General features: G+C 39.9%; 1 protein-coding gene across 1 annotated transcript in view; it reads left to right on the top strand.

The window, feature by feature from the left end:
- The window catches only part of LOC107292987 (ubiquitin carboxyl-terminal hydrolase 15), a 62,635-nt gene extending 44,047 nt beyond the window's left edge, over window positions 1–18,588 (top strand). The window contains exons 11-16 of the mRNA XM_029285284.1: window positions 6,683–6,753; window positions 7,472–7,587; window positions 10,526–10,675; window positions 11,897–12,000; window positions 12,088–12,176; window positions 16,769–18,588. Coding sequence (XP_029141117.1) covers window positions 6,683–6,753; window positions 7,472–7,587; window positions 10,526–10,675; window positions 11,897–12,000; window positions 12,088–12,176; window positions 16,769–16,951 — 713 coding nt within the window. The 3' untranslated portion in view covers window positions 16,952–18,588. The remainder of the gene's footprint in view (window positions 1–6,682; window positions 6,754–7,471; window positions 7,588–10,525; window positions 10,676–11,896; window positions 12,001–12,087; window positions 12,177–16,768) is intronic.
- Window positions 18,589–18,917: the final 329 nt, after the last annotated feature.

Here is an 18,917-nt window from a genome sequence, read left to right as displayed (position 1 = left end):
ATTTCATATTACACTGAGAAGCACAAAGCTAAAAGCACAAGCCTGATGATGATGAATGTGATTTCATCGAAACGTCGCTATGATACTTCTAATCTTACACGGGAGAAAACCCGAATGACCAAAGACTCACATATAAACACCCGTGAAAACCTCAAAAAACATATATATATATATATATATATATATATATATATATATAAGATACCTCACTACAGGATGACTTTTTTGAGTGGCTTAATATAGGACAGTGTTACACAGGATAGGGCATTCCATAATAGAGCACCTGTCGGCCATATTTCTTCACTGCAATAGCCACAAACTAGACCCACCCACTCAAACAGTAGGAAAATAATCATAATACAGTGGCTTCTCAAAGCCTCAAAGGATATTGTGATTGATAGTATCAAAAGTTGCTGAGTGGTCCAGAAAGAAATGGATTCTTACAGTTCCATCACAAGTTAACCATGTGTCAGAACCCATATCGATAGATCCCCAAATCCTTTTATTCCCCCTCCCTCATTTACTATTTCTTCCTCTTTCATCCTGACCCGAATCTCACTCTCCTCTCATCCTGGGTTCTGCCTCCTGTCTAGTATGCCTGCTATCAGCTTCTCCTAATAAAAGTTCCTTTTGGAAGAACCCACTTCCATGAATTCTGCTTTCTTGGGATGAGGTATTGAAGTGGAACCCGACATTAGACAGGATCTGCAGTAACAGTCAGCCCAGAAGGAAGACCCTTACCAGGGGACTTTGCAAAATTATCCATGTTGGTTACAGGAGCAGGGAAGGAAGAATCCACTGCGAAGGGGGAACCCCCCTGCCGGTCAGAGACCTACCAATCGTCCAGGTCCGAACCTTCCTACACATCGGAAGAAGAGGTAGTGGAGGTGCGCAGCCACAAGCCTCAGTGGTCGATGGGTGTCGGGAAGAAGGACGACTGGGAGAAGAAGTTGAGGAAGATGACTCTCCATCAGGGTAGCCATCAACCAGGGTGGAAGCTGGAGATGGAGAAGTCCCTTCACCTCAGTGAAGACAAGGGAGATCGCCCCGGACATCCGAGCTGAATGCTGGAGCAAGCGATCGACATAATGAAGACGGCTTTCAACTTCCTCAAGGAGGAGAGGCCCGACCCATGTGCCAGAACCATTCGATTGGGTTGCAGCAAGAAAGATACCGAGGGCAAGTCCGAAGCTGAGGTCCCAGGCACGTCCAGCGAAGCAACCAAAACCGTTGTGGTCGCTGCAGCAGCCCCTATCCCCCGACGCGCCTCAGCTGAAGACTGAGAGGGAAGATGCCACAAGAGGAAGAAAAGGCAGCAGTCTATCCAGAAATTCCCACCACTGGATGTGAAGTTTCGTGGGGAGCTGCGATGCCTGGGATTTTTTCTGACCCAGGTCCTCAGTTATATGGAGGAATACAGCCAAGACATTCCCACTGACTGTGCCAGAATCCGCATCGTGCAGGCGGCTCTAGGCGACATTGCTGCCGACTGGGTAGTGGACCTGTATGACTCTGGTGCACCACAGCTGATGAACTTCAACCAGTTCACGTTCTCCCTCAGACGCAGGTTCGAGGACCCGCTGGTGGATTGGAAGGCCCGGGAAAGAATAAAGACAGTGAAGCAGGGCAGACACCCGCTGGCCGAATACATCCAGGAGTTCTGAATCATTGCTAGCAAGCTGAGCTGGCCAGAAGACTTCTTGCTCAGCCATTTCAAGGATGGCCTGAACTACGATCTCTACAATGCCTGCCTTCCTTGGGGAGACCTGCACCAACTGCATGATTGGTACATCCTGCCAAAGAAGCTGAAATTGACCTGGACAAGAGACACAGCAGAGGAAAACCCTGGGGAAAACCACCACCTGGGCAACACCGCGAGACTGCGAAGCAACAACCCACCGCAAACACTGGCTGTTTCAGATGCGGAAAAGAAGGATACCACGCCGCAGACTGCCGTTCACGCACCCCACTTGAGAAGCCGGACCGGAGCTCAACCGGGAAGTCTGGAAGATCACCAGCCAAGCCCCGAGAACCTGTCTTGAAAGGCACCGAAACCGTTGAGTTCCCCCCTACCGCCCAATGAGGGAAGGGAACTTCGGCCTACACTGCAAGAGCATCCAACTCTTCAGACGACAACTCCGAGGACGAACCCCTGGTAAGTGGGCCCATCGCACCCTTCACCTGGACAGTAACCATACTAGTCCCCTCCATGCCCGAAGCTATAGAAGTGAGGGCACTGACTCTGGGTGCACGCATTGCCTCATCAGCCCAACGCTAGTAGGAAACCTGGGCATTCTGGTGAGGAGGCTGAAAAAAACAATTTCTTTCAGTCAATTAGATGGGTCCATAGAAGAGGGGATGCTGGCTACCCTAGTCACGTTACAAGTCCAACTCACATTGGGGGACCACATAGAGACTATAACATTCGTGGTGACCCCAGGCATGGAATGCCCCCTAATTCTGGGCATGGCATGGCTAGCAAAATGGAACCCTAGGGTGGACTGGTGGACAGCGGAGCTCAGATTCCCAAAGGGAGAACGGAAAACCCTGTCACCCCAGAGGGGCCTGCCCAAACCCTTGGCCAAGAAAGCAGCAGTGAGAGAGGAGAAGGAATTACCCGAGATACCTGAAGAATACAGGAACCTCGCTGAAGTATTCAGTGAGGAGAGATCGGACGAATTACCGACCCACAGATTAAACCCGGAGCAAAACTCCCAAAACCCAGACTGTACTCCATGAGCCCAGTGAAGCTACAAGAGATGCAGAAGTTCATAGATAAAAACCTAGAGAGAGGTTTCATTCAACCCGCATTACCAAAAGTGGCTGTGCCAGTCCTGTTTAGAGAAAAGAAGGACAGAACTCTTCATCTGTGTGTAGACTATAGGGCCTTGAACGCCATAAGCGAAAGCAATCTATACCCCCTATCACTAACAAAGGACATGTTATCCCACCTCTCAAAAGAGAAGATCTTCACTAAACTAGATTTGCAGGAGGCGTACTACCGCATTAGAATCAAAGAAGGAGACGAGTGGAAAACTGCCTTTAATTGCCCCACGGGATGCTACCAATTCAGGGTCCTACCCTTCAGACTGCAAGGAGCACCGGCAGTTTTCATGCAGTTGATAAATGATGTACTACGGGAGCACCTGTACAAGGGGGTCCTGGTTTACCTGGATGACATCCTCATTTTCACGGAAACCAAGGAGGAACATGTGGAACTAGTTAGAGCCGTTCTAAAGAAACTGTGGGCCGCTCACGTCTGTGCCAAACTATCAAAGTGTGAATTCCACAAAGAAAAGATAGACTACCTAGGATACTGAATCTCTCCCGAGGGCATAGAAATGGACCCTGAAAAGGTTTGGGCGATGCTGGAATGGGCACCACCTTGCACAAGAAAGCAACTACAAAGCTTCCTGGGGTTCACTAATTTCTACCGCCAATTCTTCCCCTCATTTACCCAAATAGCTGTGCTACTAAATCTACTAAAAACCAAAGGGGTAGACAAACCGAAACCTTGCCAACTGCTAAAATGGACGGTGGAATGTCAAGCCGCTTTTGAGAGACTAAAAATACCTTTTTCAGCTGAACCCGTCCTGAGACATCCTGACCCAGATAAGCCTTTTGTACTGCAAGTGGATGCCAGTGATGTGGCTGTAGGGGCTGTGCTGTTGCAGGAGAACGAATGGGACATTACAACCCTGTGCATACACCTCCCGAAAACTCACTGAGACAGAGGTGAGGTGGGGGCTCCTCACCTGGCGACATTTCCTCGAAGGGAACAAGATCCCCTTCCAAGTCTGGACTGACCATAAGAACCTGGAAGCATTAAAAGCACCCAGGATGCTCACCCCTAAGCAAGCCCGGTGGTCTCAACATTTCCACTGGTTTAATTTCACAATCAAACATCTGCCGGGGGGAAGAATTTTCTAGCCGATGCCCTGTCCCGCATGCCTCAATATAACAGCACCAAACCTAGTGTAACAAAACCCCTCATGCCTGAAAAGCAACTAGCACAACTGGGCACAACTGAAATTGAAAAAGCCATTAGCTAGCCAAGCCGGGATTGAATTCAGAAAAGCTTTAGAAACTGATGAGTGGTTCCTAAGTCACAAAAACCTACGCACCATCATCGATGCATTACCCTGGGTGGGGGAAAAATTATACATACCAAAAAGCCAAAGACTCACATTTATGCAGCTATGCCATGACCCAAAATCAGCGGGCCATTTTGGTTTCGTGAAAACATTTCATCTAGTCAAAAGGCAATTTTGGTGGCCATCTCTCAAAAAGGACCTTGAAAGCTATGTAGCCAGCTGTCCAACTTGTGCAGTGGCAAAAAGACTGCAAGGAAAGTCCTCAGGGCTGTTGCAGCCAGTAGCAAGCCCCCTCAATCTCCATGGATTTTATAGTGGAGTTGCCAGAAAGCAGTGGAAATACAGTTATTTGGGTGGTGACTGACCTGTTTTCCAAGCAGGTACATTTCATACCTTGCTCAAAGATCCCAACCGCAAAAACTTTAGCAAAGCTGTTTGTCCAACATATCTACATACTACATGGGGCACCTCAGCGCTTCATATCAGATGGGGGTGCAATTCACATCAGAATTCTGGAAGGAATTCCTGTCCCTTTTGGGGACCACCCAGGGACTGTCATCTAATGATCATCCATAGACAAATGGTGGGATGGAATGTTCAAACTCAGTACTTGAACAATATGTAAGATGCTTTATTAATTACCAACAGATAAACTGGACTGCCGTTCACAGATGTTGCCTACAACAACGCTGTTCACTCCAGCACCGGCTACACCCCTTTCCAAGTAGCTACCGGACAGAGTTTCAACCCCATGCCAGAACTAACACCCAATGAACCAGCTATCCCATCCCTGAAGGAGTGGATCGCTCAGTTAAGAAATATCTGGCCCGTAGTTAGAAAAACGCTAGACGACGCTAGGCAGGCTTACAAAGCACAGGCCGACAAGAAAAGGACCAAGCCAGAGCCTTCAAAATAGGGGAAATGGTCTATTTATCAACCAAATACCTAAAATTCCTACAACCGTCAAAGAAGCTAGGGCCAAAATATGTAGGACCATTCCCCATCATTAGAATCATAAATCCAGTAACGGTGGAATTGAAGCTCCCAAAATCACTTAAGGCAAATCCACCCCATTTTCCATTGCAGCCACCTAAAGCGAGAGCAACAGTCACCTTTAAGACCAGCTGTTGCTCCACCTCCCCCTCCCATCATTGTAGAGGGAGAACAACATTTTGAAATAAAAGACATTCTAGATTCAAGGAAATATCACGGTTCGCCCAATACCTAGTAGTATGGAAACATCTCCCATTGTCTCAAAATGAGTGGGTCCACAAACGTCACATTAACGCTCCAAAGTTGTTAAATTTCACACAGAATACCCGAACAAACCCGACTAATCTATGTGCATTTATCTTTATCTCTCCACAGGTGGATCTCTCTTTTTTTAAATGGAGGCAGGATGTCCGAACCCATATCGATAGATCCCCAAATCCTTTTATTTCCCCTCCCTCATTTACTATTTCTTCCTCTTTCATCCTGACCCGAATCTCACTCTCCTCTCATCCTGGGTTCTGCCATACTCCTAGGGGGGAGGGTGTGTGTGCTTGAGGGTTATTGCCTTGACTTCCTCTATCACTACAAAGTAACACTTTGCTTTCCTGCAATATTTCTTCTGAACTTTCCCATTCCTTACTGTGAACTAGCAAAGGGAGGGAAAGAATGGAATGCAACCTCCAGCGACTGCGTTATCTCCGTGCTCCAGAGAAGGTGCGAAAAACCGCCTAAACATTGCAGAAAAAAAACAGAGACGGACTGATGTTATTTCCCTGTTCCCACGAGGGACCTAAGACCTGGGGATTGGACCATTTGAACTGACCAGATGAACTATGGGTGGGGTTTTGCTTGGGACACTTTTACCTTTCGATCTGAGCAGGAAAACCTCAGATCCTATCTATGCCTGATATCAGCTTCTCCTAATAAAAGTTCCTATTGGAAGAACCCGCTTCCATGAGTTCTGCTTTCTTGGGATGAGGTATTGAAGTGGGCCCCAACACCATGAACGTCTGTGCCCAAGGCTGCTGCTTCTAGATTTCTCTGTAGTTGTCATCAAGCCTTTGCAACCTTCCTCATAATAGTGCACAGAACAGCCAGTTCCAGGTGATGCATATCTGGACTGAAACATATATTCCAAGCAGATTATTTGTGGTGGGGTGAGGTAAGTGTGAAAAACTAAGCACACTGCTGGGAAGCTAGAGAAAGAAAGGTACTTGAAATATCAACAGGCAGGTTAGAGAGTGGAGTAAGGTATATCAGTCTTGCCTTACTTGTCCTGTAAGACTAATGTGTATTTTGTTTCAACTGAGTAAGATTCTAAAATGTGTTTTATATATATGTGTGTTCAAAAAAAATTTCTTATCATTTGGGCACTTTGTAAAATTCTAATAACTTTTGGTAGTTGATCTCCATGGCACTGCAAAATACAGTTCATATATATTTTTATTTAAAAGTTGAAATTAAATAGAAATAGTTATGATTTTCTGAAGTTTAGAGTTGTAGTTCAATATTATATGATTGGTAATCAGAAGTGTATTTCCTTAATTGAAATTAATGCATAATTTCAAATTCTTGCATTATCTTTTTCTTTTTAGAGAGATCTTTCTTGGCTTTGGATTGGGACCCTGAATTCAAGAAGAGATACTTTGATGAAAATGCTGCCGAGGTACGTGATATTTAATAAAGAGAAAAAAGTTGTTCCATTACTTAAATATTTGCCATTTTGTTTGAAAGTGGTTAATTAGAGTAATCCATTTGATCTTTCCAAATTATGTGTAGTCAGCTTATCATGGAAGAAAACTATTTTTTTATTGTAAAAATTGACTAGATACATTCAGGAAGGAAGGGCAGTATTTACTGTCAGCTGACTGCCAAATTTTTAAAAATGAAATGTTTTATCAAAGAGTTTACCAGTAGAATAGTTGCTGTTTTCAAATCAGATTCATTTTCTCTGTGCCAAGATAGACATGGAACAAAATGTAGAAGAGGTCACCTGAGGCACAAATGAAAGTCTACATGATCATTGTGGGGTTTAACATAAAAGAATTCATCTGCATGTTTGCTGTCATAATAAACTCCCTTTCTGAAGAAATGGTATAAAATGAATTGAATTATCCTCCTTTCATCCCATTTCATAACTTGTCCAAATTTCCCTCCACAAAATTAGATGAAACTGGAACATGGCAAAATAACACTTGCACTCATGGACAATGTCTTTTTTTCAAAGACTTCCACATAGATTAAAACTAGCAGAGTTGTATTTCCAATTTGGCATATTTTCCCATATTAGTAAACATATAGCCCTTTTTTTACAGAAAGACAAAAATCACTAAAATGAATTTTGTTTCATTTGTTCTTTTAACTCAAGAAATACTTCTCTTTAGGATTTTGAAAAACATGAAAGTGTGGAATATAGACCTCCAAAAAAACCATTTGTAAAATTAAAAGATTGCATTGAGTTATTTACAACTAAGGAAAAGTTGGGTGCTGAAGATCCATGGTAAGAGCAAAATACTACTTCTATACTGAAATGATTTCTCACATTATGGAATTTATTTTTCACTTTTCTGTGAGATTTCTGATAGTTTACTAATAGTTTCTAAGCTTAATATACATTGTAGAATAGAGTGTGTGGTGTTTTGTTTCAAAGGGCAGATATGATGTGGATATCTTTACAGTACATGTCAACAGCTTCCTAAAGAATCACCTTTTTTCTAAACTGCAAGAGCTATAGTTATTTAACCAGACCTATATTTACTAAAAAGTAATTATTACATGTACATAACTCACTTTCTTTTTCTTATTTTTTAATGTGTAGAAAAAATACTAGCAAAATCCTAGATTTATAATTCTACCAAACTAGAAATTAACATATTGGCAGTAATAAACTAGGTCAAAGAGAGGACTATTTATTGCAGAAACTTGTAGAAAGGGGGTTGCAAAACATTTCAACATATACTTATCCTATAAATTCCATGCCGATATAATTGTACACTAATATAAGAAATTTTATCTGTAAACTTCAGTAGCTCCAAATACTAGTCTGTAATTTATGGGAGTAAATGACAGATATTTATTCACATGTGTGTATGCATATAGCTGTCTCTTGTTATGGGATCTCCAAATGGGTTATCTGGTCCTCTCACAATGACAGTAATAAAAGCATTTGTGTATGAGGCTGGGCTACCACTGTTTTTCTCACAATAAATTCAAAACAATATGTGTATAAAATATGTATAAAATCTAATTATAATTATAAATACAAGTAACCATGTTATATAAATACAAATAACCATGTTATAGGTGATAGTATATCAATTTGGAATAGGAATGCTCTAATTATTGCACAATTGCCCTTATCCCTCATGCTAGTAAGATTCCCCTGAAGCTAATACAATAATATCTGGCGCCACCATCGAAACAGAATTAACATGTTCAGGTTGGCTTCAGAAGGAGTTGTGGCACTTACAAATATTGCAAATCTATGCTGGATAATGGGAAAGAAAATCTCAATATTTAAAGAACATCTACATCTGCTTTATTGACTACAAAAAAGCCTTTAATGGTATCAGTAATTAAAGTTGTGAAGAGCCCTGGAAGATTTGGGGATATCAATACACATGCTGAAATTGGTGTGGACGATGTACACAAATCAGAAAGCCACTGTGCAAACACCATATGGAGACCTTGATTGGTTCAAGATACAGAAAGGAGGGTGGCAAGGTTGCATTCTTTCACCTTTCTTATTCAACCTGTATGCTGCAATGTTCATAAGGAAGCAGGAACTTGAAGAATAAAAAATCAGAGGAAAGATTGGAGGAAAAAACATCAAACTTTTGAAATGCTGATGACATATCTGAAATATCTGATCAAAAAAGATTAAAGAAGAAAGTGGTAAAAATTGTCTACTTCCTGACTATCAGAAAGATCAAGCTCATAACCACTCTGCTGAATTGAAATGTCAAATTAACAATTGATGTTAAAAAGATCAAATGCAACTTCTTCACTTACCTATCTATCCTCATCTATGTCCTTCCTTCCATTGCCAGGTCAGGTTTGCCCTGCCCCCGGTAGGATTCCAGTCATCAGGGCTGATGCAGGTGGGGACTGGCAAAAGCTGGTGCAAGCCACAATGTCTATTAAAGAAGTTGCTGGCAGGAGTATTTCAATTACCATAACCATGCATGGGGAAAGAGTCAGATTGGAGTGGTTTTAATGGCTGCCACATACCCGAGGCCTACCTGCTTCCTGCCTTCTCCTTCCTGCCCTGGAGTAAATCTGGGCTGGGGCAGGTGGGGCTTCCCTGGCATTTTGCCCTTCGTTGGGGGGAGGGGGAGCTGCTTCACACCATGCTCTTGGAGCTTCTTGGGCATTTGGCACTTCCCAGGGCACAGTGCCTTTTTGCTGCATTGCTGGGTCAGCCTGGGGCTAATCTGGAAATGACCGGCTTTTCCCCCCTGCCTTCCTGCACTCAAATAAAACTGCAGCACTCCCACAACTTGCACACAGTTTGTGCCAGGTCTCCCTCATACTCCTGAGGCACCCCCACACTGGGGCTTTATTTGCTTAACAACCCATGAGATTGCTTAACAGCTGTAATCAGGAATCCTGGGATTGTGGTCATTGACTGAACTGGTCATGTGGTGTCTTGCTTAATGACCACTCCACTCAACATTTGAGATTCTGGTCCAAATTGTGAACATAAGTTGAGGACTATCTGAAGTTCACATTATTCTTTTCCCACAGCTAGCTGCAGTTGCTAGAATAAGACAATAAAAAAACTAGACAGGAGGGAAATTGACTCATTTGAGCTATGGCGTTGGAGAAGACTCCTGTACATTCGTTGGACAGCAAAGGTGACAAGCAAGTTCTGAAACATATAATACCAGACATATTGTATCGCTGGAAAGCAAAATCGCAAAACGTTGTGAGATAAATACAACCTAAGATCTGGCACTTCTGGCTAGCATTCATCACCTGTATCTCGGGCAATTCCTTTATTTCTCCTCACATAAGCAACCCGGCCTCTGGCCTCCTTACTCCCGCTAGCCACCCCACTCTCATTCTGGGTTGCAGGTGGAAAGCACCTCACGTTAAGCTAGGCAGACAGATCCCTCCCTCCTTCATCTCTTGCCCAAAAGAAGTAGTCAAGCCCCCTGTGTCTCCCTTTTTTGTGGATACACTTTAAGACTAGAAGGGGAAAAAAGGATATATATTTGAACAATAGTAGTTTGTTTACTATTTGCATAATAGGACTGACAGTATGTCTCCACAAGTTTCAAGGAAAACAGATAAATTATATCTCTCTAAGGTTTTAATTTGTAACAAGAATTTAATAAATTAAGCATAGTATGAAAAGTTTATCTTCATATTTTTCTTGCCATATACTTCACTTAATTGTAAAATAAGTCTTTAACAAGATTTTTTGGTCTCTCTAGGTATTGCCCAAACTGTAAAGAACACCAGCAAGCTACCAAGAAACTAGATTTGTGGTCGCTACCACCAGTACTGGTGGTGCATCTAAAACGTTTTTCTTATAGCAGATACATGAGAGATAAATTGGATACATTGGTTGACTTCCCAATAAAGTGAGAACCATATCAAAAATGGATAGCTTTTGTGTTTATTGTTGATATCCTTGGTATACTTTTACAAACATTTATTCTACATGTTTGCAAGAATATTTATAATATTATATAATGAATCAGTGATAAGATTTCAGGCTGAATGGCCATGGCCTTGATTTCTTTTGTCTTGACCATGGCCATTTAGCCCAAAAGCTCATCACTGCTTCATTGATGCCAGCTGTGAAAGCCTAGACCAGTATAATATATTCTATAATATTTATTATTTTGATGAATATACATACTTATGTAACTAAATTATGGAAGTGTATTTGTTACATCTGGAACAATACTTTAGGTTATAGTTGCCTGAAAATGAACCCATGTATCTAATGAAAAAAAAATTCTAAAATAAGAGGAAGAAGATAAGGCATAGGCCATTGGGTACAGATTTGTTATATTGATATGTCAGAGAATATTTTCTGAAACATAAGTCACATACAAGTTCATTTATTATATAGACAAAATTAGTCCACTTTAATTTGAATAATATTGTGTTGCCTTTTTCAGCCAAAAAACTGCTTGCTCTCCAGTGTTTTAACTAAATGTGATATATTTCCTTACATTTAGTAATCACTCCATGTAATTCCATATGTAGACAAAAATTGATCCTACATACAACTGTATAGAATTATTCATTTATTTTCAATTATATGTCAGCTTTATGGGGTAGATCAAACTAAGAAACCTTTCTTTCTTACCTGAAAGAAAAACGCTTCTGAACATAATCTGAACATGCTTATGAATTAAGCTTATTTGATTGAAGCAGCATACTAATAGCTGACAGAATGAGTGAATGAATGAATACATTTAGAAGCCAAATAAAAAAGGATCACTTTATTTAGTACATTTATATTCTGTTTCCTTCAAGAAGTACAAAACAAATGTATATGTTCTTTCCTCATACAGGATATGAGATTGGTTGTCACTAACATTAAAGTTAAACATTTTAACTTCACCTTTTACAAGTGTGACACACTAAACTATTTAGAAATCATATCTGTTGATAAATTATTGTAGTTTTTTTAAAAAAAATCTTCACCCTCCTATATTTTTAGTGTGATTCATTTATTGCTTTGCTTTAGAAACTAAAGCAGTGGCTTCATTGACTTTATTGAAGGAAATTATAACTACTAATATACAGTTTTTGAAAACTAATCCAGTTTGATCTTTTCTTCAAAATAGTGATTTGGATATGTCTGAATTCCTAATTAATCCAAATGCTGGACCTTGTCGCTATAATTTGATTGCAGTGTCAAATCATTATGGAGGCATGGGAGGAGGGCATTGTAAGTAATGTATTTTATATGTATGACTTTATCTTTATTATGGCTCAGTTACCAGCATTTTCAGTAAAGTGATTTTTCTTATTCTAGATACTGCTTTTGCAAAAAATAAAGATGATGGGAAATGGTACTACTTTGATGATAGCAGTGTGTCGACTGCATCAGAAGAACAAATTGTGGCAAGTATCGGTTTCCAAAACCAAGATAGCACTATTGCACAGGAACAAGATCCAAGACTGACTTGCTTATATAATCAGTTAAAAGTAATATTTACCATGCTATAAAACATATTATGATAATATAAAACTTTATGCATGTATTGTGGTTCATGCAGCCAATCTGGAAATCCAAATCCAAAGCACCATTAATAAATGCTGTAAATGAATCTTGACAATTTCAGCCAGAAAACCAGAATAATCTGGTTAATATTTAAGAAAGCAATGCAGCATAAAGATTCCATTTTTAGATTTCATTCTTTATCAAATGTTAGCAATAAATTTCTCTTTCATGGATTACTGCCTTGTTGTGGTGAGGGGGCTTGCATAACTCAATGAACTATGAGCTATGCCATGCAGGGCCACCCAAGACAGACAGGTCATAGCAGAGAGTTCTGACAAAATGTGATCCACTGGAGAAGGAAATGGCAACCCACTCCAGTATCTTTGCCATGAAAACCCCATGGACAGTACCAAAAGGCAAAAAGATATGACGCTGGAAGATGAGCCCCTCAGGTTGGAAGGTGTCCAATATGCTACTGGGGAAGAGCAGAGGGCTAGTACTAGTAGCACCAGAAAGAGTGAAGCAACTGGTCCAAAGCCAAAAGGACACTCAGCTGTGGATGCATCTGGTGGTGAAAGGAAAGTCTGATGCTGTAAAGATCTTTTCTCCATAGGAACCTAGAATGTAAGATCCATGAATCAAGGCAAACTGGACGTGGTCAAACAAGAGATGACAAGACTGAACATCGACATCTTAGGAATCAGCGAACTAAAATGGACAGGAATGGGTGAATTTAATTCAGAGGACCATCAGGTATACTACTGCAGGCAAGAATTCCTCAGAAGAAATGGAGTAGCCTTCATAATCAATAAAAGAGTAAGAAAAGCAATACTGGGATACAATCCCCAAAATGACAGAAGGATCTCAGTGCAAATCCAAAGCAAACCATTCAATATCACAGTAATCCAAGTCTATGCCCCAACCACTGGTGCTGAAGAGGGTGAAATTGACCGGTTCTATGAAGCCCTACAGCACCTTATAGAATCAACACCAAAAAACGATGTCCTTATCATCACGGGGGATTGGAATGCTAAAGTTGGAAACCAAAAGATAACCGGAATAACAGGCAAGTTTGACCTTGGTGTACAAAATGAAGCAGAGCACAGTCTGATAGAATTTTGTCAAGAGAATACGATGGCCATAGCAAACACTCTCTTCCAACAACCCAAGAGACGACTCTACACCTGGACATCACCAGACGGTCAACACAGAAATCAGATTGACCATGTGCTCTGCAGCCAAAGATGGAGAAGCTCTATACAGTCAGTAAAAACAAGACCAGGAGCTGACTGTGGCTCAGATCATGAGCTTCTCGTTGCAAAATTTAGGCTTAAATTGAAGAAAGTAGGGAAAAACACTAGGCCACTCAGGTATGAACTAAATCATATCCCTGATGAATATACAGTAGAGGTGACNAAATGAACAGTGCAAAGAAATAGAAGAAAACAATAGAATAGGGAGAACCAGAGATCTCTTCAAGAAAATTGGAGATATGAAGGGAACGTTTCATGCAAAGATGGGCATGATAAAGGACCAAAATGGCAGGGACCTAACAGAGGCAGAAGAGATTAAGAAGAGGTGGCAAAATTACACAGAAGAACTATACAAGAACGAGATTAGATCCCTGATAACCACGATGGGATGGTCATTGACCTCGAGCCAGACATCCTAGAATGTGAAGTGAAATGGGCCTTAGGAAAGCTGAGCAACAACAAAGCTAGTGGAGGTGACAGTATTCCAGCTGAGCTATTCAAAATCTTAAAAGACGATGCAGTAAAAGTGCTACACTCAATTTGCCAGCAAATTTGGAAAACTCAACAGTGGCCATAGGATTGGAAAAGGTCAGTTTACATTCCAATTCCAAAGAAAGGCAATGCCAAAGAATGTTCAAACTATCGCACCATTGCACTCATTTCACATGCAAGTAAAGTTATGCTTAAAATCGTATAAGCTAGACTCCAGCAGTATGTGGATCGAGAACTTTCAGAAGTACAGGCAGGATTTTGAAGAGGCAGAGGAACTAGAGATCAAATTGCCAACATACGCTGGATCAGGGAGAAAGCTAGGGAGTTCCAGAAAAACATCTACTTGCTTCATTGACCATGCTAAATCCTTTGATTGTGTGGATTACAACAAATTGTGGCAAGTTCTTAAAGAGATGGGAGTACCAGACCATCTTATTTGTCTCTTGAGAAATGTATATGCGGGTCAAGAAGCAACAGTGAGAACTGGACACGGAACCACTGATTGGTTCAAAATTGGGAAAGGAGTCTGGCAAGGCTGTATTCTGTCACCCTGCCTATTTAACTTATATGCAGAGCACATCTTGAGAAAGGCAAGGCTAGATGAATCAAAAGTTGGAATTAAGATTGCCAGGAGAAATATCAACAACCTAAGATATGCAGATGATACCACTCTAATGGCAGAAAGTGAAGAGGAACTAAAGAGCCTCTTGATGCGGGTGAAGAAGGAGAGTGCAAAAGTTGGCTTGAAACTCAACATTAAGAAAACCAAGATCATGGCATCCGGCCCTCTCAATTCCTGGCAAATAGATGGAGAAGAAATGGAGATAGTGACAGATTTTATCTTCCTGGGCTCCAAGATCACCACAGATGGGGACTGCAGCCAAGAAATTAAAAGACGTTTGCTCCTGGAGAGGAAAGCTATGGGAAATCTAGACAGCATACTAAAAAGCAGAGAGATCACCCTGCCAACAAAAGTATGTATAGTCAAGGCCATGGTTTTCCCAGTTGCAATGTATGGCTGTGAAAGTTGGACCATAAGAAAGCCTGAGCGCAAAAGAATTGAGGCCTTTGAACTATGGTGCTGGAGAAGAGTCCTGCAAGGAGCAAGGAGGTTTATGACTCTCACTTCCTTCATTTAAACTACAAAGGACTGAATGTGATTCGTATCAAGAGGACTGACCATAACAATATGGCCACAGCCTTTCATCTACTATCTCTCTGAAGTCTCCCTTCTGCCAGCAGCGAGGAAAAAGGGGGTGGAAATGTAACGCCTGGGATCATCGCTGGAAGGACGGTGGGGTGGGAGCTGCTGGGAACCACTTAAAACATTGAATGGTAGAGGTTGGCCTCTCAGATCCTGTCTAGGACGCCTGCAACCATCTTCTCTTAATAAAGATGCCCGTAGGAAGAGATATTCCAAGAGTTCTGTCTTCTTAAGATGTAAAGTGGGGTGGGTCCTTACAGCATGCATGTCAAAGGTGATACACCGCAATGTTTTGGGTGACCAGTATTCACCAACACCCAACCACTAGTCTTGATAGCATGCCCTATTCTTGTGTAATTTTTGGAGGCTGTGAAAGCCTCATGAAAATGGAGTGTGCTGTCATGCATCTCTGGACACTCTGGAATTTCATGAGGGGGATGTTCTTGCACTGCTTCCAGGGCCTGTGTTTTCTTTTAATGAATATGTAAAGAATTGTTTGTCTTTTGGGGGAGTGGGTGCAGTGACACATCAGAAGAGTCAAGTTAGGCATTTTCCAAATTTTTGACACACCAAGCCAAAAAGGCTTGCCATCACTGTCCTAGAGAGTTGAGAAGAATCAATTTTTGTTACTGATGGGAAGGATCAGTAGCACTGCATGTAACATGTCCCAAAATGTTCAGCCTTTTAAATGCTTCTCTGCTAGCTCCACCATAGGTAGATTTTTAAAAACAAATATGCAAAAATCATCCTTTTCTAGGACTTAATGTTCTCCAAGTCTTATTTTAAAATGTTATTGGCAGAAGTAGGAAAAAAGAGTTGCTTTTCAGTTGCTTTTAGCTTATGCCCAAACAAGATTTTTTAGTCTTTTTTTCAATGAGCAATATATAGTGCTAATGTATTTAAGGTTATTGTTGAAAAGGCTCTCATCTAGTTCCACCACCCCAAGTTAGTTTAATAACTTCATCTCCCTGCTCTAGTTAGTTCTATGTGATCAAATTTAATTAATTGGGTAGCATATTTATTCAAAATAAAATAACAATTGAATGTCAGATAAGACAAGACAGCATTGTTTTGTATAGATAAAATTCTTTGCCATCATATAAAAATTCACAATATACTCTATACATAGAAATATGTATAACCTTTATAAGGACCGCTATTTGTTTTAACAGAAAATGTTAAGCGTGGGTAATTGAACAAACTATTAAATCTCATCTTAATCCCGTCTTCCTGATATATTTCCCCATAATTTTTTTTATTCATCTCTCTCATGGTCAGTTTTTATTTATGCCTTGTGATGGGCTACTTCTGCATGTATTATCCTTATGCAAACATCTGACCATTACTAAAGCCCTAGGAATTAAATGCAGTATCAGTATAACTATTTGTCAAAGGCAGTGCCTAGTTATTTATGTGTGAAAATAATAGAATGAATTGTGTTGTCCTTAATCTGAATATATTTTACTAGAATAAAATTGAAACTTGAAGAATTAAAATGGAGAGTTTAACTTTGGTAATTAACATTTTTCCCTTTGTTTTGCAGTCCAAAGCAGCCTATGTGCTCTTCTATCAAAGACAGGACACAATCAGTGGAACTGGTTTTTTCCCTCTTGATCGGGAAACTAAAGGTGCTTCTGCTGCTACAGGCATTCCATTAGAGAGTGATGAAGACAGTAATGAGAATGACAATGATATAGAGAATGAAAATTGTATGCACACTAATTAATCGAAGAACTAGAAGCCATACAGAGAAGAACTTCCTGATGGGAGCTCTCGATTAAAAAAATGAAATTATCCACCAAATTAAAAATAAAATCTGAGATGGGAAATTTCAGATGACAGAATGTAAATCCTTGTTATATTTTAACTTGTGCATTACCTGAAGTGAAACACAATGAAAACATTAGAATGTGTCTCTAATATCTTTGCAAACTTGTATTCACAAGCTATATAGGAAATAAAAATAAACCCCTTTGCAATTTCTGCTGCAATCTGGATGAATTACAGTTTCTTTGTTTTGGATACAAAATAATATTGACAATTTGTGGATTTGTTTTTTTGTCTCAATACCCCAGGAATATTACTGCAGAACCTCTGTTTTTCAATGGATGTGTCCTTAGACCAGTAACAAAAAATTGACTAGTATATTCAACACAATGCAGCAGCATTCTTGGAATGTCAGATTTTCAAGTATCTCCCTCAAATGTTGATTGAAAAGAAACTTAATCATGATAAAATGACTTGGAAAAGGTGTTTTAACCTTTTGTAATAAAAGTAATCTTCCAGAATATTATGTTCATCTTACTGCTGCTGTGGAACAGGTTCTGGATTTCATGCTGCATTAAGGAATTGAATTTTTCAATTAAATGTACTGTAAGTATCCCTCATTGCTTGTTGGATCTACTTTGTAAACATAATTCCTGTTATCTTGTTTATAAGATGTGCGTAACTTTAATCTGGTGTCAGTCCAAAAATTTTAACTGTGCTGTAAGTCCTTCCTCCCCATTTTTAGTAGTTTGACAGTTTACAAACTACATACAGTGTAATAGATTCCAATTTTTAATAGTATACTGTATTCATAGTAATGACTGTGCATCAAGCTTAGATGACTTTTCCATATAACTTGCCTTCAAATTTGTTAATGGGCAACTGGTTCAAAGGTAGGTCTGCTAATTTTTCATGTGCATTGGTGAATCACCATAGCCTTACATCTTATCTCAAAAGGTAACTTTACTTAATATAGAAGAATTGGCATTTGCATGTTCAAGAGTCAGAACCTGTACAGTAAGTAGATAAAGTATACATACCTTGAATTGGGTTTTAATCGTGTTGAAAGAGTATGGGATGCCAAAAATAAGTGTGACCATTCGAAACTTTTTTGTTTGCCATTTTCCCTTTGATAGTTGAAGAAAAGTATTGTTGAACCATATACAATACTGTCTTTGACAGAAACTCTCTACCTGTGGAGGCACACTTCACATATCTACTACCTAAGATCCCACCACTGTTAAAGCAAAAAGTATGATCTTCACTTGAACTAAGCAAATACAATAGGTTATAAATTGTGTATTGTAAATAAAGTTCACTCTGTGAGTGCACATTTTGGTAAATTATTTATTTATGTTAGCATTTAAAAATTTAAAATTGCATTTGACCAGAATAAAATTTGGTTTGTGGACATGGCTTCGCTTTATACTTTGATATTAAAAGCTGGTGTTTAATCCTGATATTTTAAAGCTGCTTTTTTTTCAATGTAAGCTAGCCTCCTGCATGACAGAGGTTGAAAATTGTCTGCACTTGAGTTCACTTGGGTTTACATTTGAAATGCGCATGTTTTATTTATAAAAATTTCAATAAAGCTATTCAATGCCTTATTTAGTCTTCTTGATTTTTTTCAAATCTTTGATAATTGATGTGTGGTTGTAGAAACAACATATTTCATTTAATAGTGAATATGCGATCATTGAATCAAATACAAATATTGGCCAAAACCAAATTTTCAGCTATCTTGGAGATCTGAAAATGAATATTCTGAAAAAAAATGTGTCTTTTTTTGAACTGTACAATGGCATGAATGAGTAAAACCTGGGACAATTCTACACATACTTACACAGAACTAAATTCTTCTGAACTGATTAAGATACTATCAGCAATATGTATAGGACTGACTACATTTAAATTGTCCGCAGGTC

This window comes from Protobothrops mucrosquamatus, unplaced genomic scaffold, assembly GCF_001527695.2.
Source record: "Protobothrops mucrosquamatus isolate PMUCROS unplaced genomic scaffold, P.Mucros_1.0 scaffold1468, whole genome shotgun sequence".
Lineage (NCBI taxonomy): Eukaryota > Metazoa > Chordata > Lepidosauria > Squamata > Viperidae > Protobothrops > Protobothrops mucrosquamatus.
This window is presented reverse-complemented; position numbering and strand designations above follow the sequence as displayed.